The following is a 22,879-nucleotide window of genomic DNA, read 5'->3' as shown; positions in this document are numbered from 1 at the left end:
GCCAATGAGTGACAAGTTTTTACACTAACCACACTTACCTGTCCCCCTTTCTTTAGGACAGGTTCCCACACCCTCAGTGTTTGAGGGAAAGGGAAAGTAAGGCCACAGACAGGATATATTTCTAGTAGAAACATAACCTGGGAGCTGGAACCCACATGTATTCAAACCCAATGGTTAAGGAACAACACAAGCAAGCTCTCTAGTCAGGGAATGCTAGAAGACAGCTCTCTGGGCCACCTCCTCACTTAGGAAAACCCATTACTTAACAGCTTGTCTTCTCCCCTGCCCAGGAAGGGGGCAGGCTGGAAATAAGCAGCCCCCTGGGTTTTAAATCAGCTTGTATGCAGCCTAGATGATTTAAAGCTGGAAGCACATGCAGCAGTAAGTGGCACACGCAGCATTGACAGAAAGCAGAGCCATGAACTGAGGACCACAGAGGCTGTATTTAAAGCCCAGAGGGCTGTAAACCAGGGCAGGGATAGCTTCCCTGGCCCCAAGTCCCAGCTCCAAGGGCTTTGCAATCCTCACCCCTGTTACCAAGCTAGGCAATGGGGATAGCAAGGGGAAGCTGGCTAGGAAGAAGGCATGGGGAAAGCATGGGGTTCCTGGTCCTGCAAGCTTTCAATTCCTGCCTCCACAACCCAACTGGGTAGCAAGGATGGCATTTAAAACCTGGGGCACAGGAACCGTGGTCGGGAAATGGGAAGGGGCATTCTCCCAGGTACAGAACCCTCCTGGGGCTCCAGCCCTGGGCACACCTGGACCCATCAAGTGCACCAGACAGGGGCTCTTCTCCCATAGCAGGAACCCTCTCGGGGCTCCAGGAGAGTTCCCACTGCAAGAGAATTGATGGTCCCCAACCCCCCAGTCAACTGGTGGGGGAAAGGCGGAAGCAATGCGGAGGATTCTCCCAGAACTAGAGGCTGTTTCCAGCCCTAGATTTATCTGCCTCCCCCCTCCTGTACTCCTCCAAAGTACACAGGGTAAGGGCTCTTCTCAAGTTTCTGCCACATGAGAATACCCTCCCATCCTATCAATCAGTTGACTGGTGAGATGAGGGTAGGGTATGCAAAGGAACGGCAATCACGGAGCCAGTGCTCTCCCTCCCCCTCCCGTTGTGGGAGATAGGGAAAGCAAACAACTATGGGATAACTGCTGTCCTTAACACCAGAGGCAAGCATATACCTATTCAAGTTAGGGCAGGAGGGAATTTACTTGTAGAATAGTAGTTTTTCTTCCCCAAGAAAGGCCCTCGAATGGCTGTACTTTCTCTTTTTTGTACCAGGAGACAGGTTCTTCTCCCAGTACAAACGTCTTGCAGCCTAAGAATGTGCCCACAGTTCTAATGTAGCTCCTTTTTACGGGGATTTTCAGGACATGATAGTTTCCTCAGTTCTAGAACATTTGGATGTGCTAGAAATTCTTGAAGTAAAACATCTTCTACAATAAATACAGTAGTTCTAGTATGTCATCAATGTATTTGCCCTATGGCTGCAGATGAAGTCAAAGGGTCAAGGGCTGTCCACATTGAAGTCATTGAGGGTTGTCACTAATTTCAACTATGGCAGACCGACCACAATGGTTTAAATCAATCAATCTGTTCTCCTACACTAATCAGCATTATTCCATATCATTAAAATTACTATGGTAAAAATCCTTAAGAGGACTCAAAAATGGAGGCTTTAATAAGTTCATAAAAGCTAGACTAGTGCTACAGTACTAGGGCAAGTCATTTCACTGGAAAAAGAGGTACGAGTGTTAAAAACACACCCACAAGCTTTCCTTAATATTTATGTAGTGGACTACAGAATGGCTAATTTAGATTTTATTATGTCAAGCTAAAATTTATTCAAACAGCAAATCAGCTACACTCAAAAACACAGTAAAAATGCAGCCTTCAACTACACACCACAGTGTTAATTGCAAGACCATTAAAACGTAATAATATGACCTACAGAAACTCTTGTTTGGCTGTGCTTGTAGGAGATGTAGGAAAATCCTCCAGTCTACAGATGAAGATTGAAGAGTAAGCAAGAAAAACAAAAAGCAAATAAAGAATAAATATTCATGCAAAATTAGTTAAATACTTGTAACCCACAATATGACAAATACATTAAAATTTAACACGACTGAAATGTTTGTTTAAAACCTACATTACTTTTTTCTTTTTTGCAGTGCTTCTGTATGTGTGCAAGATCAGAGAAACTGTAACTAGCAGAAACACAAACAGCAGCAGCCACCTTATAAAATAGATGGCTAACCAGTTAGCACTTCAATTCACATTTGTTGAACAGCTGTTTACCAACAGCAATTTTGGCGGGGGATAATATCAACCATACAGTTTTTTAATATGGAAAAAACAAAGATATGTAGTAAGAATTTATATAGCATAGAGAAAACTAGACAAGTGTTGTTCTGAAAAAGCAAGACCCAACTTGTTTTCTACAGTCCCCTTCGCTGCTTCATCATCCTGAATATTTTAAAAGATCAGAGTTACATACTGAGGGTTACCCAGCTAACATCGATTTCCTGCGTAAAAGTGACCTACACTATAAATAATACAACATTTTAATTTGTAGTGTTCTGCAACTCAAATATAAAGAAGTTCAAATAGAAAGGAAGTAAGAAAAATATGCATGCATTTTAATTTGAGCTTGTGAACACAGCAAAATAGCTGCCAATGTGCATAGTGAGCAGGTCATTCAAAGCATTCATGCACAAAAAGTGATTTTTTTAAAAATGATGTCAGTTGGACAGAGGAAATTAGACCTTGGAGAGGTGAAATGATGCAAGAAACCATGCAACTTAGGAAATCATAGGTGTCCTGTTATAGAGCAGTATTAATTCAAATGGGAAAGACAGGCATCAAAAGATTAAATACTTTTAAATAACCTCTTTGTATCATTCAGTGGAATCTACAAACTGTTTTTAAAAATAATTATCAGAAAGACAGAAATACTTATGTACAAAAATGGAATTCAGTTGTGTTGTGTACAGAAAAGGTAAAATTGCTCAGGAGAGCCATGATAGAATTAAAACAACAGTTTTTTTAATTCAAAGGACCTATTTGATACTATAGTAATTTATGGAAGCCAGCCATTCATTCATTTAGGCAGAGATCCTGCAAACACTTGTGCACATCTTGAACTTTCTGAATGAGAAAAAACCTACAGGAGTATTCACATGTGTACAGTTAAGTACATAACTAAATATTCGCATGATTGAAGGACAGGATTAAGGATCATTTACTATCGCCCAAATACTGCTCATGTTAAATTAATGAGATGACTCATATGAGTTATTGTTTATGTAATGCATGTGACATTGGTCCTAGTCAAACATTTTTAGCATATATTGTCTGTAGGAGGAAAAAACAATGACTTCACACTATAAATGCCATTCTGAAATAAAAAGATGTACATCTAATTTAAAAAGAAACCCCCTCTCTATTTACATATGATTATATTTATAAACCAAACCTGGTCCCAAGTATACAAGCCCTACACTGCTGCCTTGGGAATCGCAGTGACTTCAGGTGAGGTATACCTGGATTTAGGGGTCCATGCAAACAGAATTCATTAAAGAATCATAAATTTTTATCCTGCAAAATAAGTCCCATACATTTCTCTTTATAAATAATTGATACACTATGTATATCGCTTTGATATTTTAGAGTTGATATTGGCATTACACTCACTGGATATTTGGTGTAATTCCTTCCAGCAGGACAATATTAACACCACCTATATGAGCAGTGGCACATGTTTCTGTCATCTTTTGGTGCAGTACATCTTTGAGAAGAAAAAGAAAATATTTTTAAAACATTTCAATACAAAATAATGCCTCTAATACATGTCCAATGCCAGCCAAAATATGGAAATGGAGAATGGATGGAATGACGTATAGAACCCATCACTGATTTAGTAACTGTATTCAATAGTGTCATGAAAAGCTGCAAAAATGTAAGACATGCTTTTATTTTCTGAAGTGTTTTTATTGCACATCACTTTCTGGAAATCTTAAATACTTCAAAATAAAACACTGTTTTTGTATATTGTATTTTTATATGGTAACTATATAAAAGCTAATATTACATTCAAGTGCAGGAACACATTTAGAATCAAGTCAGAGGAAAGCTAAAAGTGACTATACAAGAAAACTCACCTTTCATTTTTTCTTTTAGGGTGAAACTACCATGTATTCTCTTTAATTCAGATTCCATTGTTAGCCCACCAATATCTGCTTCCAGGTGGGTGCGATTTACCATTCCTATTCCAAAGACTATTAGAGTCACATGCTGAGGTTCTGAAGTAACCAGACTACGTTTCCTTTGTGTCCTGTTCATGCTGTTATTGTCTTGTTCATTTTCAAACACAACCCTACAAACCGGTTCTGTAGGGCTCCGAACACCTACCCAAATACATATCAGTTATTCAGAGAGAGGTTAAATTGTTTTCACACATGAGAGTTTGCATTTAAAACTGGAAATCATATTTTGCACAAAAATAGGGTTTCATTTTGCAAACCATTGGGACCACACTTATTTCACTCCAATAAAATTTTCAATCAAGTAAAATGCAAGAACATCACTAGTAAAATAATGAGCAATACAACTATAATATGATTTGATTATTGTATGGCTCTGACAGTTGCTCGCTTATTCTCTTAAACTAAAAAAGAGCTCTTCAACATTAAGGCCTGGAAAGACAGTTGAACATGTGGCCAAATGGGTATGTATGCCAATGTAACAGCTTTTAAAACGAGCAGCAACTACTGGGCCTAGTTATTAGGCACAGCTCTCTCCACTTTCCAAGTGGCAACAGATTTTAGAAAGGAAACACATATCATAAAAACCAACAGGATAAGTTTTCTCCCCACCAGCGTATTTCATCTTTAACCAGATTTTCCAGTCAGGAGGTTCTTGTAATTTAGTTTGGGTGACAGTGTTCCTTCCAACCCTCTGAAGGTAACATTAAAAATAATACAATAGCAAAAATTACATTTTGTATACATTAGTTGGGGATATTACGCCCTGCTTACAAAACTATTTGGCTTCCTGCTTATTTAGTAAATATATTGACATCTATATAACAGTTTCCCCCCCCAGCTTTTAGCTTTTTACACTAAAGAAAACATCTAAACAAAATGTAATCCATGAGGTAGAACTTGAACTGCCATGGATATTTATAGTACCATATATCTATGTAATGCATGTGGGATTTATCCTAGTCAGACGTGTATTATATATTGCCTGTGGAATGTTGAAGTAAACAGCAGGGTGACTTTAGAGGAGTCAGTATTTCACCTTCCTTCTTTTCCTTAAAGTTAAACTAAATAGGGGTCTGAGATTTCCATCTGCAAAGTGACTGAGTAAAAATGACCTCCTTACTCAATTTTAATATTTGCATGTGTTCAGATTTATATTTAGTAACTTGAAAAAACAGAAATCCCTTTCATTAATTGTTTAGTGTTTCAAAGACCAAGTATATGGAAAAAGTAGCTGAAAGTCTACTGTGTTCACAACTGATCAATAGAAGTACTACCTAACCAGTAACTACAGTTTAAATTGTAATCTGCCCTCACTTGCACCAGTGCAATCCATATCAAGGTAAGAAGTATACCAAGCAGCTAAGATTGAAAACAACTTGAGTAGAATTTGGAAGAGAAAGAATACCCCAAGCTTGACTTTCAACCACTACATGGAGTTTGCAGAGTTGTCAATCAAGTTTACATGCAAATAAACATTTGCTTGGAGTGGCCAAAAATCAACAAGGGACAAGCACGAGCCTTGAATAACTGATTACCATGTTTTCCCCCCCGCATACAATGTCTTTTCTCCAAAACTCAGAAGCTGGAAATTGGGGTATACATTATAAGAAAGGAAATGTGGCAAGAGCTGTTTCTGCAGCATAAGCCTCTGCCAGAGAAAGAGAAAATTAACACTCCATATGTTCCACATAAGGAAGCAGCACAAGGAACATGCTGAGCTCCCTAACTGATCCAGTTACTTAAGGCTACTTACAAGTATTTTCAAAGAAAGATCTCTTTTTTATCATTCTGCCTTTCAAAAACAAGGCATTTTCTCTTAGTTAGGGGCATGCTGCACGCAAGAAAACAGTATTACAGTTTCTAGAAATAAATGTTTAAGTAAATCTAAGAAAAAGTCTTTCCTATAGTAACTTCTGTAAGAATCTACTGTTACAAAAGTATGAAGATTAAAATTACTTTGTACCCTAAAGCCTCACCTGCTGGCCCAAATGTCTCAGAAGACTTTTCTAGAATGCCTGTTGGATCAGAAATGAGTGAATAGAAATTCAACAATTTATACATATTTTGCCAGCACTCTGCAGAAGGCTCGCTCTGTTCTGACACTGTAATTGAATCTGAGTCATCCATATGAATAGTCATGTGATCAACTACATCCTTTGAACCCTTCCTGGATACTTTAGAAGTTCTTCTTTCTGATCTCCCAAGGGAATTCTTGTTTCGAGATTCTTTTTTATTGTTCTCATTATTGGCTCGTTTGTTCTTTGCATTATTTACTCTATTAACTCCATTGAGGCTTCCCCGAGAACTACGACTAAAGTCAGACGAGCGGAAGTCTCTGTGTTTGCGGGTTTTAAAGGTCGGTGTTGGAGAAGCTGATCCAGCTGTGTATCTGCTTAGTTTGATATCTGTCTGTGTGGCTTTGATATCGTCTATCATTGTACTGAACTGATGAATAAGACGAACCAGTGCCATATCCACATGCTGGCTTATAGACTGGCAGGAAATTGTAAAGTTACAGTGAAAAGTATTATAGTAACGCTTATTCAAATCATGAAAAGCAAGGGCACTCGTAGAGTTTTGTGGTGTGCACATTGACTTCTCCATTACAACAGCACTAATGCTAAACGTTTCCAACATCAACGCTGGTTTGAATTCAAGTGGGGGAAGATTGACAGCTCCTTGCCTAATAAAAAGAAAGAGAGATCAGTCACAACTTTTAAAAAGAAATGAAACCCAGCTCAGTTTAAATCACTTCTATGCAATAAATTCAATCAGAGATAGTAAGAACATTCAGTTCCTTCAGGACAACACCTTCTCACCATGACTTTTTCCATCTTTACTATATAGTTGCACAATGCCATACAATAACGACCTTGCACCAGCAAGACACCGACTGCTGTTATCCCCCTGCTTCACCTGTGGCCGTTTAGCTTGCTATCCCTCATGGTTCTGTAACAGGATTGACAGTTTTAAGACACACACATACACACACACTCTTTTACCTTCGTGCTCGTTTGTTTTTTCTCTCCTTTGCTGTATCTGAATCAACAATGTCTGCCCTCAGACAGTCTAAGGTCCCTGAGAATGAAAGGTGTTCTCCAAAGTACATTCTGTAGCACAATGGTACTGCATCTTGAGACTGAATCCCTGTATAGCTCAGGAGAGGTTTGAAAACAACCTTTAAAAAAACAAAAACAAAACAAAAGAAAACACACAAATTTCTGAATTACGTCTAAATCTTTACTTTCCAGTCACATGGCAGGGGGTCGGACTAGATGAGCTGTCTAGGTCCCTTCCGACTCATTGATTCTACGATTGATTCTAAATACTGCTCAGGCACATAAGAGTATATTCATTAAATCTATTATAAATTGTAAAAAAACCCAAACCTGCAAAATGTATTTGTAGCATGTCCCAGGGGGACAGTCACTGGAGGACAGGAGGCCCTCCATGCAGTGGAACTAGAGATGGGGGTGACCCACCCCTACAAGAAAAGCCCTAAAACCAGGGCAAACTTACTGATTTCAGGCCGTAGAGTGAGACAAGCCACACCAGCAGGAAATGCCCGCATGGTTCGTGAGCCACGCTTACTTCCGGCTGAAGCTGGCACAGGTAGATGACGTCATCTCAGGATGCCGCCCGGCCAGAATAAAAGCAGGCACAGGGAGAGATGCCAGGGAAGCAATGAAGGCGGCAGACGGGAGAAGGTGCTCCCCATGCCGTGGGCAAGCAGTGCCAGTGCGTAACGAGAAATCAGGCTTCAGTGGAGCAGGAGAGGTCCTCATTAGGGGAGAGGACCCGGAGCAGCGTTGAGGGACAATCTGAGCCACAGGCACGGGGGCTGCAAGTGAGGAATGGCTGCTATCCTCCTCCCTTAGCCTTCTATCAAACTGCCCGGATTCTTTTTTGTTTGTTTGCTCTTTTCTTCTTTTTTTTAGCCAGAGACGGCATGGAAAGGGTGGAGGCGAGGGCTGGAACATGGGCAACGCTCCAAGGACTGGAGCAGCCTAGGAACCGCGGCAGCAGCTGGGTGGCCGCTGAAGACACACCAGAAGAGCAAGGTAACCAGGTCACCCCAAGGGTACAGTGACAGGGAAGAGCCAACTGTAGCCCAGGTGATGTAGACAGCAGGGATTGATGAGACCAGAAGGCAAGATGCACCAAGACCAAGTGGCCTGTCCTGGAGGCTGGCACATGGAAGGTGTGTAGGGGAGACAGAGCCCCACAGATATCCACCAGGGGGCGTGGCCAACCTGAGAGAGTCCTTAACAGGGGAACCTACCACTGAAAATCCAATCAAAGTCATGGCAGGTGAGTTTCTGGGGCTTTCCCTGGGGTAATCGAGGACCTCTCCAGAGGTTACTGGAGCCCACGCAGCGCCCAACACCAGGTGCAAAGGTGGCACGTGAGTGTTTATTCAAGACTAGGTGGGCACACATTGATACAAAATAAATATAGTGAACTTACTCATCTGCAAAAGCCACAAAAATACCCATGAAGCATTATAGCTTCAGCAACTCATTAATTTGAATGGAAGTCTATGTAAGCAGGGTCCCATCTAATCACAGTGAAACAAGTCTGCAAAACAGCACCACCCTTCATGCAGGTCTTGGATTTAGTTTATCATAAATCTTTTGAGCTCTGAACGTTTAGAGGACTGTGACCCTTTGCCCCCCTCCAATTTACTGATAGCATGAGGAGGAACCTCACAGGGCTTTTTTGGGACTTTTGCCCACACCTGTGTTAGGCTATGCGCTACAGTGCAACATAATAAAAGTTCCCTTATATGGTGTTTGTTTTATGACAAAAATGTTTTCCCTCCCATGGAATTCCAACACACACTATTAAAATACTGACCTGCGCATCTGCCAGTTGAACAGCAGGAAAGCCCTGGTTCCCCTCTTCGACACCTGCAATGTCATCCTGACTGGTGCTATGCTGAGAATGCGTCCCATCCAAAGTGTTCTGGTCACTAGAGAGAACTGTATTGAAATCTGAAGCAGAAGGAATTGTAGGAAGGTTGGGAGCAGCACCTAAAAGAGTAAATCTGAGTATAACACTCCATAATATCACAAGTCAGAACAACAGTTCCACTAGACTATTCCTTAGTGCTGACTAGTAAAAGTATAGGAATTAACCTGAAAAGGGGTACTATATAGGAGTGTTTCATTTTGCCATTATAGAAATCAAGGTCTTTAACTAGGCTGCTAACATTACTAAACAACCTTAGGAGTGCTTCTTTAGTACCAATTTACTACAGCTAAAGTTCCCATAACACTAAACAATTTTTAAAAGGGAGAGAGGAGAGGAAACAGACTTATTGTTTCATCCATCCACTAAGCAATAGAATGGAGTTAAGCTGCTATAACTTTAAACATGAATGAAAAAACAGCAGTTTCACTTCCACATGGAACAGAACTGAGTGGACAAAACAGTTACAGGAGATCAGCTGCTAAACACTATAATTTTAAAGCACTCTAACTGTCCATCACTTCACCCCTCCTATCATTTAACACATTTACATATCTACAGCTACTCTACAAGGTGAGTTCAATTTCACAAGAAGTGGAATACACCCTAGCCTTATTAAAAATCAGAAGTCTGGAAACCAGATTCACAAAATAGTGTTAAATAAAGGAAATAGACCCAGATCAAAATACAGCATTTGCTAGCCTAAAATTTTATAGGCTTCCATGATTTGTACAACTATGTGATGAGATGAAAATTATCCTGCTACATCACAACTCTATGGTAATTAGTTGTGATCTATGCAGCAATAAGGGGGGAGAGGGTCTGGAGTTCCAGTTCATATGCGTCTTGTCTTGATGTACACGTGCCTCTAGAATATGAAACTGAATCACTCCAGCCAGCAATGTCCACTGGGGCCATATCTGCAGCCTAGATTTCCTTGAGTCCCATCATTAAAGGTTGTGAATGGTGGAACTGCTTCAACCAACCCACAAGTTCTTGACTAATACAGAATCCCAGAAGAACAGAACACCATGGATGAAGCAAAAGACACTTTGCTTCAACAATATCTCATAACAGATATCCCCAAAAAGGGCTGGCAATCTCCAAGACCTACTGATCCACAGTAAATCTACAATAGCCTTCTAACAAACAAAAAGAAAGCTGGCAAGGACAATTTTGGCAGATTGTGACAGGCTCTCAGCTGTCTTGATGGTCTGAGTTCAAGAGCGAATAGTCTCCAATCCAAAGATCATCTAGCATCTGGACCTTTTCAGGTATTTCTAATGACTGGAACAAAGAGAACAATCAACAACCTTGCAGACATGTTAGGCCCCTGAAAACCAGCAGAAACTGCAGTTGGTGCAGAATATAGGTGACCCACCTGCTGCTCCTGCTACCCAAGGGTTATGAGGAGCATATAACTCCAGTACCTCAGGTATGCTCTGGCTCCCAATAGCTTTCCAGGAGCAATTCAAAGTGCTAGTTCTGATTTATAAGGCCCTAAACCATCTGAACCCTACATATCTAAGGGATTACCTTCTCCCTTATACTGCATTGTGATCCCCAAGGTCTGAGGAGAGCAACCTGTTGCAAGTATCATCAATGAGCCAAATCCAATTAGCAAAAGTGTGCGGAAGCTTGTTCTCAGCAGGTGTTGCTCAGCTCTGGAACTCTGTCTTGAGGCCTACAAAGCTCAATATTCATATGAGATATTGTTTAGGGCAGGGGTCAGCAACCCATAGCCCATGGCATCATTGGATCCAGTTCACGCATGTGGGGCTTCAGCAGCAGCAGGCATTTCCCCTACGCCATGGCAGGGAGAAACAGCAGCAGCAGGCACCTCCCCCACACTGGAACAGGGAGAAGTGGTAGCCAGGTTCTAGCACCACCCTGCCCACCACTGACCCAAGGCGGGTCATTCCAGGCCACAGCCTGAGAAAGGGTGCCGGCTAGAAAAATATTTAGCTGCAGTACCAACAAAGGATAATAGTTCTTAACACTGCTGCACACATCTGCTTTTAGTTTTGAATTCATAAACACACCATTGTCTATTATCAGTATCAACATGCATACATAATCCCTTAACTAGATCAGCATTATTTCTCCCTATTCAACTATACTGATAAGATTTAAAAAAAAACAAACCTGTTTGTACAATAGCCTTGTAGGGTAGTCGCTACAAAACTTTCGAGAGAAACAAATCATGATAGATCAGTATGTTCAGGCCACAGAATTATGCCCACAAGAAACTGAAGTTGTGATCAAATTATTCTTCTCCAATAAAAAAGTCAAACTACCCCCACACCCCAAATATCTTTTACAAGTAGGACAACATTATTTCTAATTTGTGGTACTCTACAAAAAATAGTACTCTACAAAATAAAACACTTTACAAACACCAAACAAAAACCCAGCAAATAATACCTTAATAATTAATAAAATAGGAACAGTGCCACACCCAGGGAATTCTTTAAAAGTATGGAAAGCTAAACAAATACAAATTTTTTTAAATATCAGGGCCCATATTTGTTCAACATAATTATTATCTTATAATAATTTAATAACTTGAGAGGATGACACAGCTGAAGGATGGTAAACAAGTTAGATGAAACACAAATATTAAACCACTGAAAATTAAAATATTTAGATTTGAGACTTGAACAAAGGCTTATAAAAGCACTAGAAACAGACTAGTAAGCTACAGTAGGTTTTAAAGGATTTTATCATAGTTTTTTTTTGAGTCTTCAAATCTCAGCTCTTTTCCCCCTACCATATCCCAACTATTTTCTCTCCTTTTTTCCCCCCTCCTACCAATCCACCATTTTGCCTCCCCTCCAGGATAGCAAAGCTCATTTGCTCTTAAGGCAGCCAAAACGTACACTTGCTTACGTTTTGTTTCCAATGAAACGCACAAAAAAAGAAAAAAAAAAAAAAAAAAAAGAGAAGCAGGGTTTTTACAGTGCAAACAAGGACCTTCACAAAAATACAGCCTTTATTGTAGAAAGAGGAGCCTCAACACAAGGATAGAGAGGGATGAAAATAAAAAGGATCTGTACATGTTGGGAAACTTGCAACACTCCAACTAAATCACCAGACAGCCTTCTGGAAAGAAATACCGTACTTACTTCAGTCCAAGATACATTTTCCACCCAATCTCCCCTTTCAACATGGGGAAAACAAAACTGCATCTCAAAACAGAGTACCAAGTGAAAATGCAGTACCTGCAGACAGAAAAAGCAGCAGGAATCCACTTAATGAGACATGGGGAAGAGGCATCTGGCAATGTGGGACCTGGTGGAGATGTAATGGGCAGCACATGGAGACAGGGTGATGCAGGACCCAGGGAAACAAGGGACATGCAGAACGGAAGTCCACGACAGTGCGGAACCCACTGCAGAGGCATGGGGTGACACGAGAAGTGGCATGGAGGCAGCCAGCAATATAGCAGCAGCACTGCAGGGTGGGTGGGACAGGGTGGGGTGGGAAGAGGGAGAGTGAAGGGGATCAGGAAAATTTATAATTTTCCATCTACATAACCTAATTACTGTGGAGTTAACTTAAATTTGAAGTCATAGCATCATAGGAAATTGGGGATTGGAAGGTACTTCAAGTAGTCATTTATTCTAGCCCCTCCTCAAGGTAGGACCATCCCTGAATAAAACATCCTAACCAAGTGTCTGTCCAACATGTTCTTGAAAACTAAGGATGGGGATTCCACAACTTCTCTAAGTAACCTGTTCCAATGCTCGGCCAGCCTCTTGTCAGAAAGTTCCTCCTCATCTCCAACCTAAATTTCCCCTGCTGCAACTCTTCAGCCTGGCAAAGAGAAGGCTCAGGGGGGACTTGGTGGCTGCCTATAAGGGGGGTGCATCAGGATCTGGGAGAAAACTCGTTCACCGGGGCTCCCCAAGGGATAACTAGGTCTAATGGCCACAGACTTCTAGGAGGCTGATTCAGATTTGATTTAAGAAAAAACTTCTTTACAGTCCACGTGTCCAAGGTCTGGAACAAACTCCTCCCAGAGGTGGTGCAAGCACCTACTCTGGACTCATTCAAAAGGCGTTTAGATGTTTATCTTGCTGGGACCAATTGATCCCTGCAGACTTTCTGCCTCTGGCAGGGGGGCTGGACTCAAATCTTACAAGGTCCTTTCCAGCCCCTAATGCCTATGAAATTACTCCTAGTCCTGTCCCTGACAGCCAAGTCATCTTAGGTAAATACAGGAAATCTAGAAGTTTGAGCATTTTTTATTCCCCTTTCAGCTGTTTGGTAACCCTAACTTTTTAGTTTTAAATTTTTTTTTTATTCTCCTTCCTTTCAGGAACAATTTTTTTGCAGTTTATTGAATCCTGCATGAATCACCAACAGGTTGAAAATGCTGAGTAAAGAGTTAGTCAATACAGAATGATAGAAGCCAGAAAAGCAAAATTTACATTTTGTTGATATAAAAGTCTTTTCTATTAAAACTCATGGTAATATTTTAATTCTACACATGCATATACATGAATTGACTGCTTCTGTGACATAAGGGAGTTCTAGCCACCTTTGGCAGATAAGGAACTACAAACAAAAAATAAGCATACCCCAACAGAGCAGATTTCTGCTCACTGGCTGGCTACAGACAATTGCCAGAATTCAAGTATAAGAATCTACTACTTCTCCTTCCAATATGCAAGGATACAAATCATCTAACTATTACCAGAACACATACCAGAACTCTGCTTCTGTGGTAGAACTGTTCAGTTAAGTCTGAATTCATTTCTTGGACGCTACTGTGAAAATTTGCAATGGCCATATCACCACCACCCTATGTTGGAACCCATCCACTGCTACAGCTACCTCCACACCACCAAGATTCAACCTAAACATAGCACTAGATGCATCATCTACTGCCAAGCTCTATATTACAACTACATCTCTTCTGATCCCACCAACTGCGATGCACACCTCAGGGATCGACAGCAGGGTTTCCTACATTTACAGTACTATCCCCAACTGTAGCCATGAAAATCAATAGAGCCAAACTCAGATTCAACTTGGACCTGCTACAACACTAACCCCAAGACAGGGATAACAGAATTCCCCTGGTCATCACTTACAGCCCCCAACTTGAATACCCATGGTTCCTGGCAGATGTTAAAACAATTAGGTTCAGATGAATTTTATACCCCATCCCAAATATCACATCACATCACATTTCCTGCCTTGCCAGTTGTACATGGCAGAAGGCATGATGTTTGGGATGGGGCATAAGATTGCTCCAACTGCAACTCACACCACTGCAGAGCTGCTTTCTGTCCAATTCTGGGCAGAAGACAGCTCTGTCCCAGACCTGGGGTTGCCCCCAGGCTCCCAGCCGATTGCTAGACCTGACCCAGACAATTCTAGGTCTTGCTCAAGATCAAAGATCAGCAGATTGTTGGATCAGCCTGGTAGTCCTCGATTACGTCAAGACCCAAGGCAATCCAGAGTGGATCAAGACCCAAGGCCATCCTCATGCTGATGCTGACAATCAGTTTACTGACAGCATTGGAAGGGGGGTGGTGCTATAAGTTCAATTTATATTCCACAAAGATGTTCAATATTTCGTGGAATATCTTTGTGGCTGGTTTGTCATTTTATGACATGCTAAATTGGCTGTGTAGAACTTAATATTTAATAATCACACCATAGCTTTAACATGTGTCAGTAGCCCTACACATATCATTATTGCCCTCAAACCCCACCTAGAAAATGACAGCCCTCTCAATGAGCCCTGGGAGACAAACCTGTCCAGCCCCCCAGTGATGTTCCTCCAAAAACAAACCAGCTAATTCCAATCCTCACCAAGTCACCAGGCCTTGCTACACACACAAATACCAGTCATGTCCCTCTCATCAACACATACCACATCATCACTGGACCAAGCAGTACAAATTGTAAAACATCCAGGGTTTATTCACCTGCTCCTTTACTAAGGTCATATATGCCATCACCTGGCTCACACAACGAACCATCTCAGAGTTGACCTTCCGTAAATAAACCCATAATACACCTTGAAGAGAAAAAGCTAAAAGCACATAAGGGGTGGTACCACACATTCAACTTAATACTAAGTGCAATAAAAACTGAAACAACTGTATGTTCAAGCAGTTCAGCCTGTGTTAAGTGCCCTCTTCACATTGCAATGTTGCTTGCTTTCAAATGAGAAATCTCTCTTTAACACATCCTAACTTTAAGAAATCACAACATCCCCAAGATTTGCATCTCTTGCAGGTGAACATGTGATGCCACCGTAACACATACTAACTTGGAATATGTGACAATAGTCCAATGATTTGCAAGTGTTTCTAGTAAACATGTGACAAGGCCCTAAGAAATAGAAGATGACAACTTTTGTTTTATTTTACTTTGATATCAAACCAGACTGTTTTTTTTCATTTTCTAGTTCAATTAGAAAGACAGAGATAACAGTTCTATTTGTTAAGCTCGTTGAGTCACTTGTTAAATTAACCAAGTAAAACTGTTAACAGCATGGAAAAATTGAGACTCCATAATATGCAATTGTAGCTAGAATTACTGATACCTGTTGGAAGGCTATTGTGTCCCGATTTGGTGACAGGGGAGTCTTGAACTACACTTCCTCTGTTTCCCACAGCATTTGACATCCAGTTGTAGAAACTCACAGATGATGGCTCAGATAATAAAGGGTGTTCAGAAAGCATCTCAGTAGCCATAGTATTTCCTATAGAAAAAAAAAAGAAAAATCAAGAAAGCTTTAAGAAAGTTCACACAAAAATAGCAATACAAAACTGTTACAAGACATGGCTATAATGCTGGTGAAAAAACAGGAGCAATACATTTATTATTAATTGATTTCTGATTTTTGAAAAGTCTTCAAGGGCTGTTTCAATAAGCTATAGATGTTAAAAAGCACTAACAGTCTACTGGTGCTAGTAGAGTAGCATGCTATTTATGATGCTAGCTGATGCCATGTTCAGACATTCTGAAAGCTTTATTAATCTCTATCATAATTAGACAGAGTCATTAGGTCATTTTTCTGTATAAAATATTTCATAGCCTGACAGTAAAGGAGAAAAAACAGAGAAAATAAAAATGTCAACTAGGCAAATTCAACACATCATATTCTGAATGCAGCATTAAAGAAGTCTCAATATGTACCTGAAACTTTTACAGCAGCACACAGAGAACAGAAACCATTTTCTGAAGATCACACACTAAAATGATCTGTGCAAACTGACATATGATTTACAATCACTAAATACAGACCAAGTGAAAGGAACATTGTTTGACCTATTTTTTCCATGATGGCTAGAATAAACCAAACAACAGAAAATAGCTAGACTGAGATCCAGCTTATTAAAGTTGACACACAATGCATTTGTACATTAAAAACAAAAGAGTGGCAAGAGTGCCACAATGGAAATATTTCATAAAGACTAAACTTACTTGCTTCTTGTTCACTGCCAAAACTTATGAAATACTTTCAGTTTGTCTTTGATTGACAAATCTTATTTTCAATATTTTTCAAACTGTACCTTTGGAAAGATCCTAATACAATGGGACCTTAATGCTACGCAGTCTGAGTACGACCATAACAAAAGAATGGGGAACAGAGTGAGTAACATTCTCAGTACAAATTCACCTATTTAACATTAATTTTGTATTCCTTTTTCACCTTTTCTTCTAATATGCAGAAGATAATATACTTAATATCGCTCCCAAAAAAGCATAACAAAACATATATAGGATGTGCAACAAAGTCATGGTAAGTTTCGACTTTGTGGCCCTAACTTTGAAAGAAGCAACTTTCATTTTGCACTTTTACATGTTTATTTTCCTCATTTTTTTTTAACCAAATGGAGGGAAAGGGGACATCACTGGCTTTAAAAATTAAGACCTATGTAAAACTTGCAAGTAGGAAATTCTCTGCAGTCACTGTGAATTAGCACACAATATTTGTGTTCAGCTTCCCTTCCCTTGAGCCGCTGCAGGACAAACAAAAATTCTAATCTTCACAGCACTGGAAAGAGCACCACTATGTTGTGGACGCACAGGGAAGGAGAAGGTGAGGAAGAAAGCAAGGGAAAAAACAGCACAGAACAGCCAACATTCTGGAAAGGAGAGAAGGTGAAACCTGAGCAGCACCCTCTAAACTACTCCTCTGCCCAGGCAGAGTGTAGGCTATGACATTACAAGGAAGCAAGGCATATGAACACATTATGACACCATAATCAGACACAGCTGAAAGATTAGTTTTAATATTGAACCTACTCCTCAAAAAGGAACAATTTACTCACATAGCAGAAACACTTCTTCCCCCAAAAAATCAGCGTCTCAAGAGTGGGATACAAGTCTTAGGAAAGGAAGCTGATTTTCTAACCAGAACAGAAGTGCCTTGCTTCGATTTCTGCTTGCAGAATCAGTGGCATTTCTATTCAGGCACTTAAGGGAGTCAATTCACTTAATGGTTCATTCCTCTTCACTCTAGAGATGTTAACAATTTTCTCATTTTCAATAGTATTAATATTCCACTAACCATGCTAACTTTTCTTCTGATAATTTTGCTGTCTTTTTGCTACTCCTGGTCTCGCTTCCCCTATTTCATAGCCTTTTAGACTATTTTTAGCTCTTTTTGAAATTGTAGATCCACCCATGGGGACCAGCCTTTAGCAGCAGCGAGGGTTTCAGGTTTTAGCAAGGCACAAAGAGAAAATGAGTGACAGGAAGATTAGGTTCTGTACTTGGTCTATAGTGATAATGCTGGGGAAGAAAAAAAAGTCTCTCTTCATTGTGCCTTGCCAAAAAACAAGGTGCATGTTTTATTTGGAGATGTGTGGTATGCACAAAAATACGGCATATGTAAAAAATTTATGGAGTCACCCTATTTGATTTATCTGAGAAGACCAATTTTTTTAATTGGAAGAAACTGAACTCCAGGGGAATTACCTAAAACTACCTATTTTGTTCATATTTAAAGGCAAACAATATTCACCATCCATGGACAGGACCAATTCAAGATTTCACCTCACAGGTTTATATTTCCCCTAAAGTTATGAAAATGAAAACCAGGAATTAAAATCTGATATACAGTAATCACCACTACTATAAATAACCCAACTATAGTTCAGAAAGACAGAAAGGAAAAAAAAAATCCTAGAAGAAAAACAATAATCTTATCTATTAATAATTAAACCTTTACAAAATAAAATTGAAAAAATAAACTATGTTATAATATTTACCTGTACCTGTTCTTGTTAAAGAACTACTTTTAACTGCTGTAGTACTTCTTTGAGGAGTCCCTTCCAGAAGATTATGCAAACTAGGAAAACTTCCAGTAAGGTAGCTGAGTAGACTTTCTTTTCTTGGGCTTTCCTTCACTGCCATTCCAGAACGGCCAACATGCACTGGTGAATCTGTAGCTGTATCACCACTAGTGTAGCTCAGGGAGTGATATGGATGTATACCCTTATAAACATAAAATAGAAACATTAAGCTCTAAGTAAGCTAGGTATAAATAGCAAAATGGGAACAGCTAATTATTAAATGTAATCTGGACAAGTAGCCTAAATATTAGGCTACAGTCCAGAAACTCAGTCAATCTGGTTCTGATTTGTATCTAGGGAGTCTTAGATCTGGTTGTCTTTATGTTTCTATGCTTGCCTCACCAGCACTGATAGCTACATACATGATTCTAACAAAACAACACATAGCCTTCTTAAACCTTTATCTCAGAGCTACAAATAATTTTTAGTTAATGCATTTGTCCTCAAAACAATTTACGTGCACTATACATTTTTGCATGTGCAATGTAAGTGTTCATTGTTGGACGTTGTTGTTTTGTTTAACTATGATCCTCAAGTTAACTGCCAGGATAAAAAACAGATAAAGCAAATATTAATAGACTGCTTAGTGCTCAAGAGTATCTCTTTATTATGAGAGCCAGGACTTAATTACCATAGTATTCACTGCATAAGTCACTCTTTAGGACAAAGTGAAAATTAAGACAAAATTAAACACAAAATAGTTACCGCCTACTTCCGTAATTAGATTATAAGAAACTTACCTTTATCTTAAGAGCAGAATCACTGTGATTATGGGTCTTTGATAATTTCCTCATTATCTCAGCACCAGTTACAGGACCAGAAGAAACACCAGCAGGTGGAGGGCGGTTAGCAGTTCCTTCTAGTAGCATTGTGTGTTCGCTAACTGTAGCTAACACAGGTAACAATTATAAAATTAGCTACATGTAAAAACAAGGCCAGGAGTATCTGAGACGTTTTTATTTCCAGGATGTTATGTTTACACCCATACTTGTGCATTTTGATGCGCACACTCTTCTAAACAAAATTTAAAAACAAAAGACTGAAGTCTCAAACAGGCATACTGTATTCACATTTGTACAAGAACACAACATATTCAATTCACTTTTTTCAACTGGCCAGACTAGTAGGGCACTTTTACACTTAAGTATGCTCCTTTTTACACTTGAGAGAAAGGAATTCTGGATTATAGGCAGTTTCAAGTTACAAGGTTTTGCACTTACAACCTTGTTTATAAATTGACATCCTGTTTCAACTTTATGACATCAGTTTCAACTTTCCAACGCTTGATCTGATACCAAGCAATGCCAGTGAACAAGTTCGCTGCATCACCCATCTCCCTGGAGAATATCTGTTCAAACTTCCTTAGACACTTTCTTTAAGACTTCAAAGTAGTGTCGTTAAGTCTGAGGACTTCCTTGGACTACCTGTACTGCCTAAAGTAGTGTTCAGCAATGGGCCAGATCAAGCCTGCAGAGCCTTCAGATACAACCTGGGATGCCAAACCTTCGACTGCATTTGGCAGCAGAGCCAGCCCCCTGAGCCATGCTGCAGTTAGCCCCTGAGGCACTAAACAGAAAGGAAGCTCTGCTAAGCTGTGCCACCATCAGGTTGTACAGGCACCAGAGTATGGGACTTTTGCTATACTACAGCTAAGCAGTAGGGAGAAGTAGCAACATTGGCTGGATCCTAATGCCCACCTACCTCCAATCTGAGCAGGATCATTCCTGGCCCCACTGGAAAATACTACTGTCTCCTTCCCTAAAGTGTTTCAGTCACCTGAGTTTAAGCTTTGGAGTCAATAACTTAATTTAATGAAACAGACCTCAACAAAATAACCTCACATCAATACATGTTGCTAGGATGCCAAATGGAAATGTGCAGTTTTCCAAAGGAGAGCATAAAAAATCCATTCTTTTCAATATCATTATATCTCCACAATGGAGACAACTGCATATAACCACTGCCCATACAGGAAGATTTCTTTAAGCTGTTAGTAGATGGCTTTTATCCAAGTCATGATTTTTTTTTCCACGTTTTAGCTTTAAATATGCCATTTTCTTCATTTCCACATAAAACTCTTGAGGAAAAAAAGTAATGTGTTTAAGAATAGCATAACTCATGTTATGCACACTCATGTTATAAATACAGACCACTGCATTCTTTCTGGAAGATTAAGTAGATTTTCTAACTGCAAAATATATTATTGAATTAATAATACAAATAGGAAGGGGCTTAAATTAATGATACATTGTAAAATCAGGTATTATTCACCAGCTGCATTCATGCCAAATAAATAATGTAGCAGTAGGCAGTAGAAACCCACCATGCAGCAAAGAATTTTTGCTAGGATTTCCACAAAGATACATGTCCTCTGGAAGGAGAAAAGTTTGAAGCCCATCAAAGAGCCCATAAAATTTTGAAAACTATGAGTCAAATGCATGACAGACTCCAACACTGGAGGCAACACAACATTGTCAGTCAAATGTACACGAAGCAACTAAGCTGAAACTTTTCATGCGGTAATCAAAAACTAAGAATGGAAGAAAGACAAAAATCAAATGTTCCAGTTTTTCAAAATCTGATGACTGCCCTAACTGTAGTTAAATCAGGGCAAGAAAGGACTGAACAAATAACTTTGGTTTATACAGATTTAATATAAGATGCCCAAACACTAATTTAAAGGTTATTTTACTATGAAGGTTGCCTAAGGAGTGGTACAGTTTAAGTATTTGTACAATATAAATGGAACACAAATACCTGCGTCAAACTCGAACTCTGCTCCATCAGCACTTGTATCACTCTGAAGGCCACCTCCATTGTCTAATCCAAGTCCATCTTCATGCTCGTGCCCTGAAATTGTCTGGAGTTTTAATGGCTGAGCTGGTCTGTGCAAGCTTACTCCTTTGAAGGCTGGCGTCACCACAATAAATTTCATCCACTGCCTAGCCAGGGCAACTAGACCTTTCTTTAAGGTCACTAAGGCAGGAAGACCATCACTCTAGAAATGCAGATGTACATCTTAGCATTTTATAACAAACCAAGAGAAATAAATGCTACAAACTATTTTCTGAGCATGCAAAATATGACCTACAATTAAACTTCTTGAAGAGTTTGTATATCTTCCTTTATATTTAATGGTGCAAAAATGACATCTTTAACATTTGTACTTTCATAGATTTCATAGACATCAGGGCTGGAAGGGACCTCGGGAGATCATCGAGTCCAGCCCCCTGCCCAAAGGGCAGGAAGTCAGCTGGGGTCATAGGATCCCAGCAAGATGAGCATCCAATTTACTCTTGAAGGTGTTCATTGTAGGTGCTTGAACCACCTCCGCTGGCAGACTGTTCCAGACCTTGGGGGCTCAGACAGTAAAGAAATTCTTCCTTATGTCCAGCCTGAAACGGTCTTGCAGGAGTTTGTGACCGTTCGACCTCGTCATGCCTTGGGGCGCTCTGGTGAACAAATGTTCCCCCAGATCCTGGTGGTCACCCTGATAAACTTATAGGTGGCCATCAGATCACCCTGAGCCTACACTTTTCCAGGCTAAAGAGTCCCATGGCTCTCAGCCTGTCATCGTAAGATCTGTTTTCCTGACCTCTGATCATGCGCGTGGCTCTCCTCTGGACTCTCTCAAGCTTCTCCACATCCTTTTTGAATTGTGGAGCCCAAAACTGGACGCAGTACTCCAGCTGCGGCCTCACCAAGGCCGAGTACAAGGGGAGAATGACGTCCCGGGATTTGCTCGAGAAGCATCTATGGATGCACGCCAGCATTTTGGTCGCTTTATTAGCCGCAGCATCGCATTGCAGGCTCATGTTCATCTTGTGGTCAAGGATGACCCCCAATTCTCTTTCTTCTGTAGTGCTATCCAACGTAGCACTGCCGAGCCTATAAGGATGCTGCAGGTTTTTCCTCCCAAGGTGGAGAACCTTGCATTTTTTGGTGTTAAACACCATCAAGCTCTCGTCCGCCCATTTGCTGAGCTTGTCCAGGTCAGCCTGGATCACCCACCTATCTTCTGGCATGGATGCTTTGCCCCAAAGTTTGGTGTCATCGGCGAACTTGGCCAGTCCACTCCTGACTCCAATGTCCACATCATTAATGAAGATGTTGAACCGTATGGGTCCAAGGACAGAGCCTTGAGGGACCCCACTGGTCACAGGGCACCATGATGAGTGACTGCCATCAATCACAACCCTCTGGGTCTGACCACGGAGCCAATTTCCCAGCCAGCGGATCGTGGTGGAGCCAAGGCCACAACTGGGCAGTTTGGCCAAGAGGTGATCATGGGATACCAGATCAAAAGCTTTTTT

The 22,879-nt window shown here is 40.3% G+C and overlaps 1 protein-coding gene across 7 annotated transcripts in view; it reads right to left on the bottom strand.

Moving 5' to 3' along the window:
* BLTP1 (bridge-like lipid transfer protein family member 1) overlaps positions 1–22,879 on the bottom strand; it is a 245,235-nt gene that overhangs the window by 83,316 nt on the left and 139,040 nt on the right. For 5 of the 7 annotated variants that reach the window (XM_090036587.1, XM_090036588.1, XM_090036592.1 and 2 more), the window contains 10 exons: positions 21,324–21,564; positions 19,307–19,455; positions 18,483–18,708; positions 15,806–15,964; positions 9,127–9,302; positions 7,272–7,447; positions 6,246–6,952; positions 4,165–4,410; positions 3,698–3,791; positions 1,956–2,006 (listed from right to left, as the gene is read on the bottom strand). In XM_090036587.1, coding sequence (XP_089892713.1) covers positions 1,956–2,006; positions 3,698–3,791; positions 4,165–4,410; positions 6,246–6,952; positions 7,272–7,447; positions 9,127–9,302; positions 15,806–15,964; positions 18,483–18,708; positions 19,307–19,455; positions 21,324–21,564 — 2,225 coding nt within the window. The remainder of the gene's footprint in view (positions 1–1,955; positions 2,007–3,697; positions 3,792–4,164; positions 4,411–6,245; positions 6,953–7,271; positions 7,448–9,126; positions 9,303–15,805; positions 15,965–18,482; positions 18,709–19,306; positions 19,456–21,323; positions 21,565–22,879) is intronic. The other 2 variants (XM_090036591.1, XM_090036589.1) reach the window with 2 other exon arrangements.

The sequence above is a fragment of the Crocodylus siamensis genome, chromosome 2, assembly GCF_052110815.1.
Source record: "Crocodylus siamensis isolate JL-2025a chromosome 2, ASM5211081v1, whole genome shotgun sequence".
Lineage (NCBI taxonomy): Eukaryota > Metazoa > Chordata > Crocodylia > Crocodylidae > Crocodylus > Crocodylus siamensis.
Note: the sequence above shows the minus strand (reverse complement) of the source record. Positions and strands in the feature narration are given on the sequence as shown.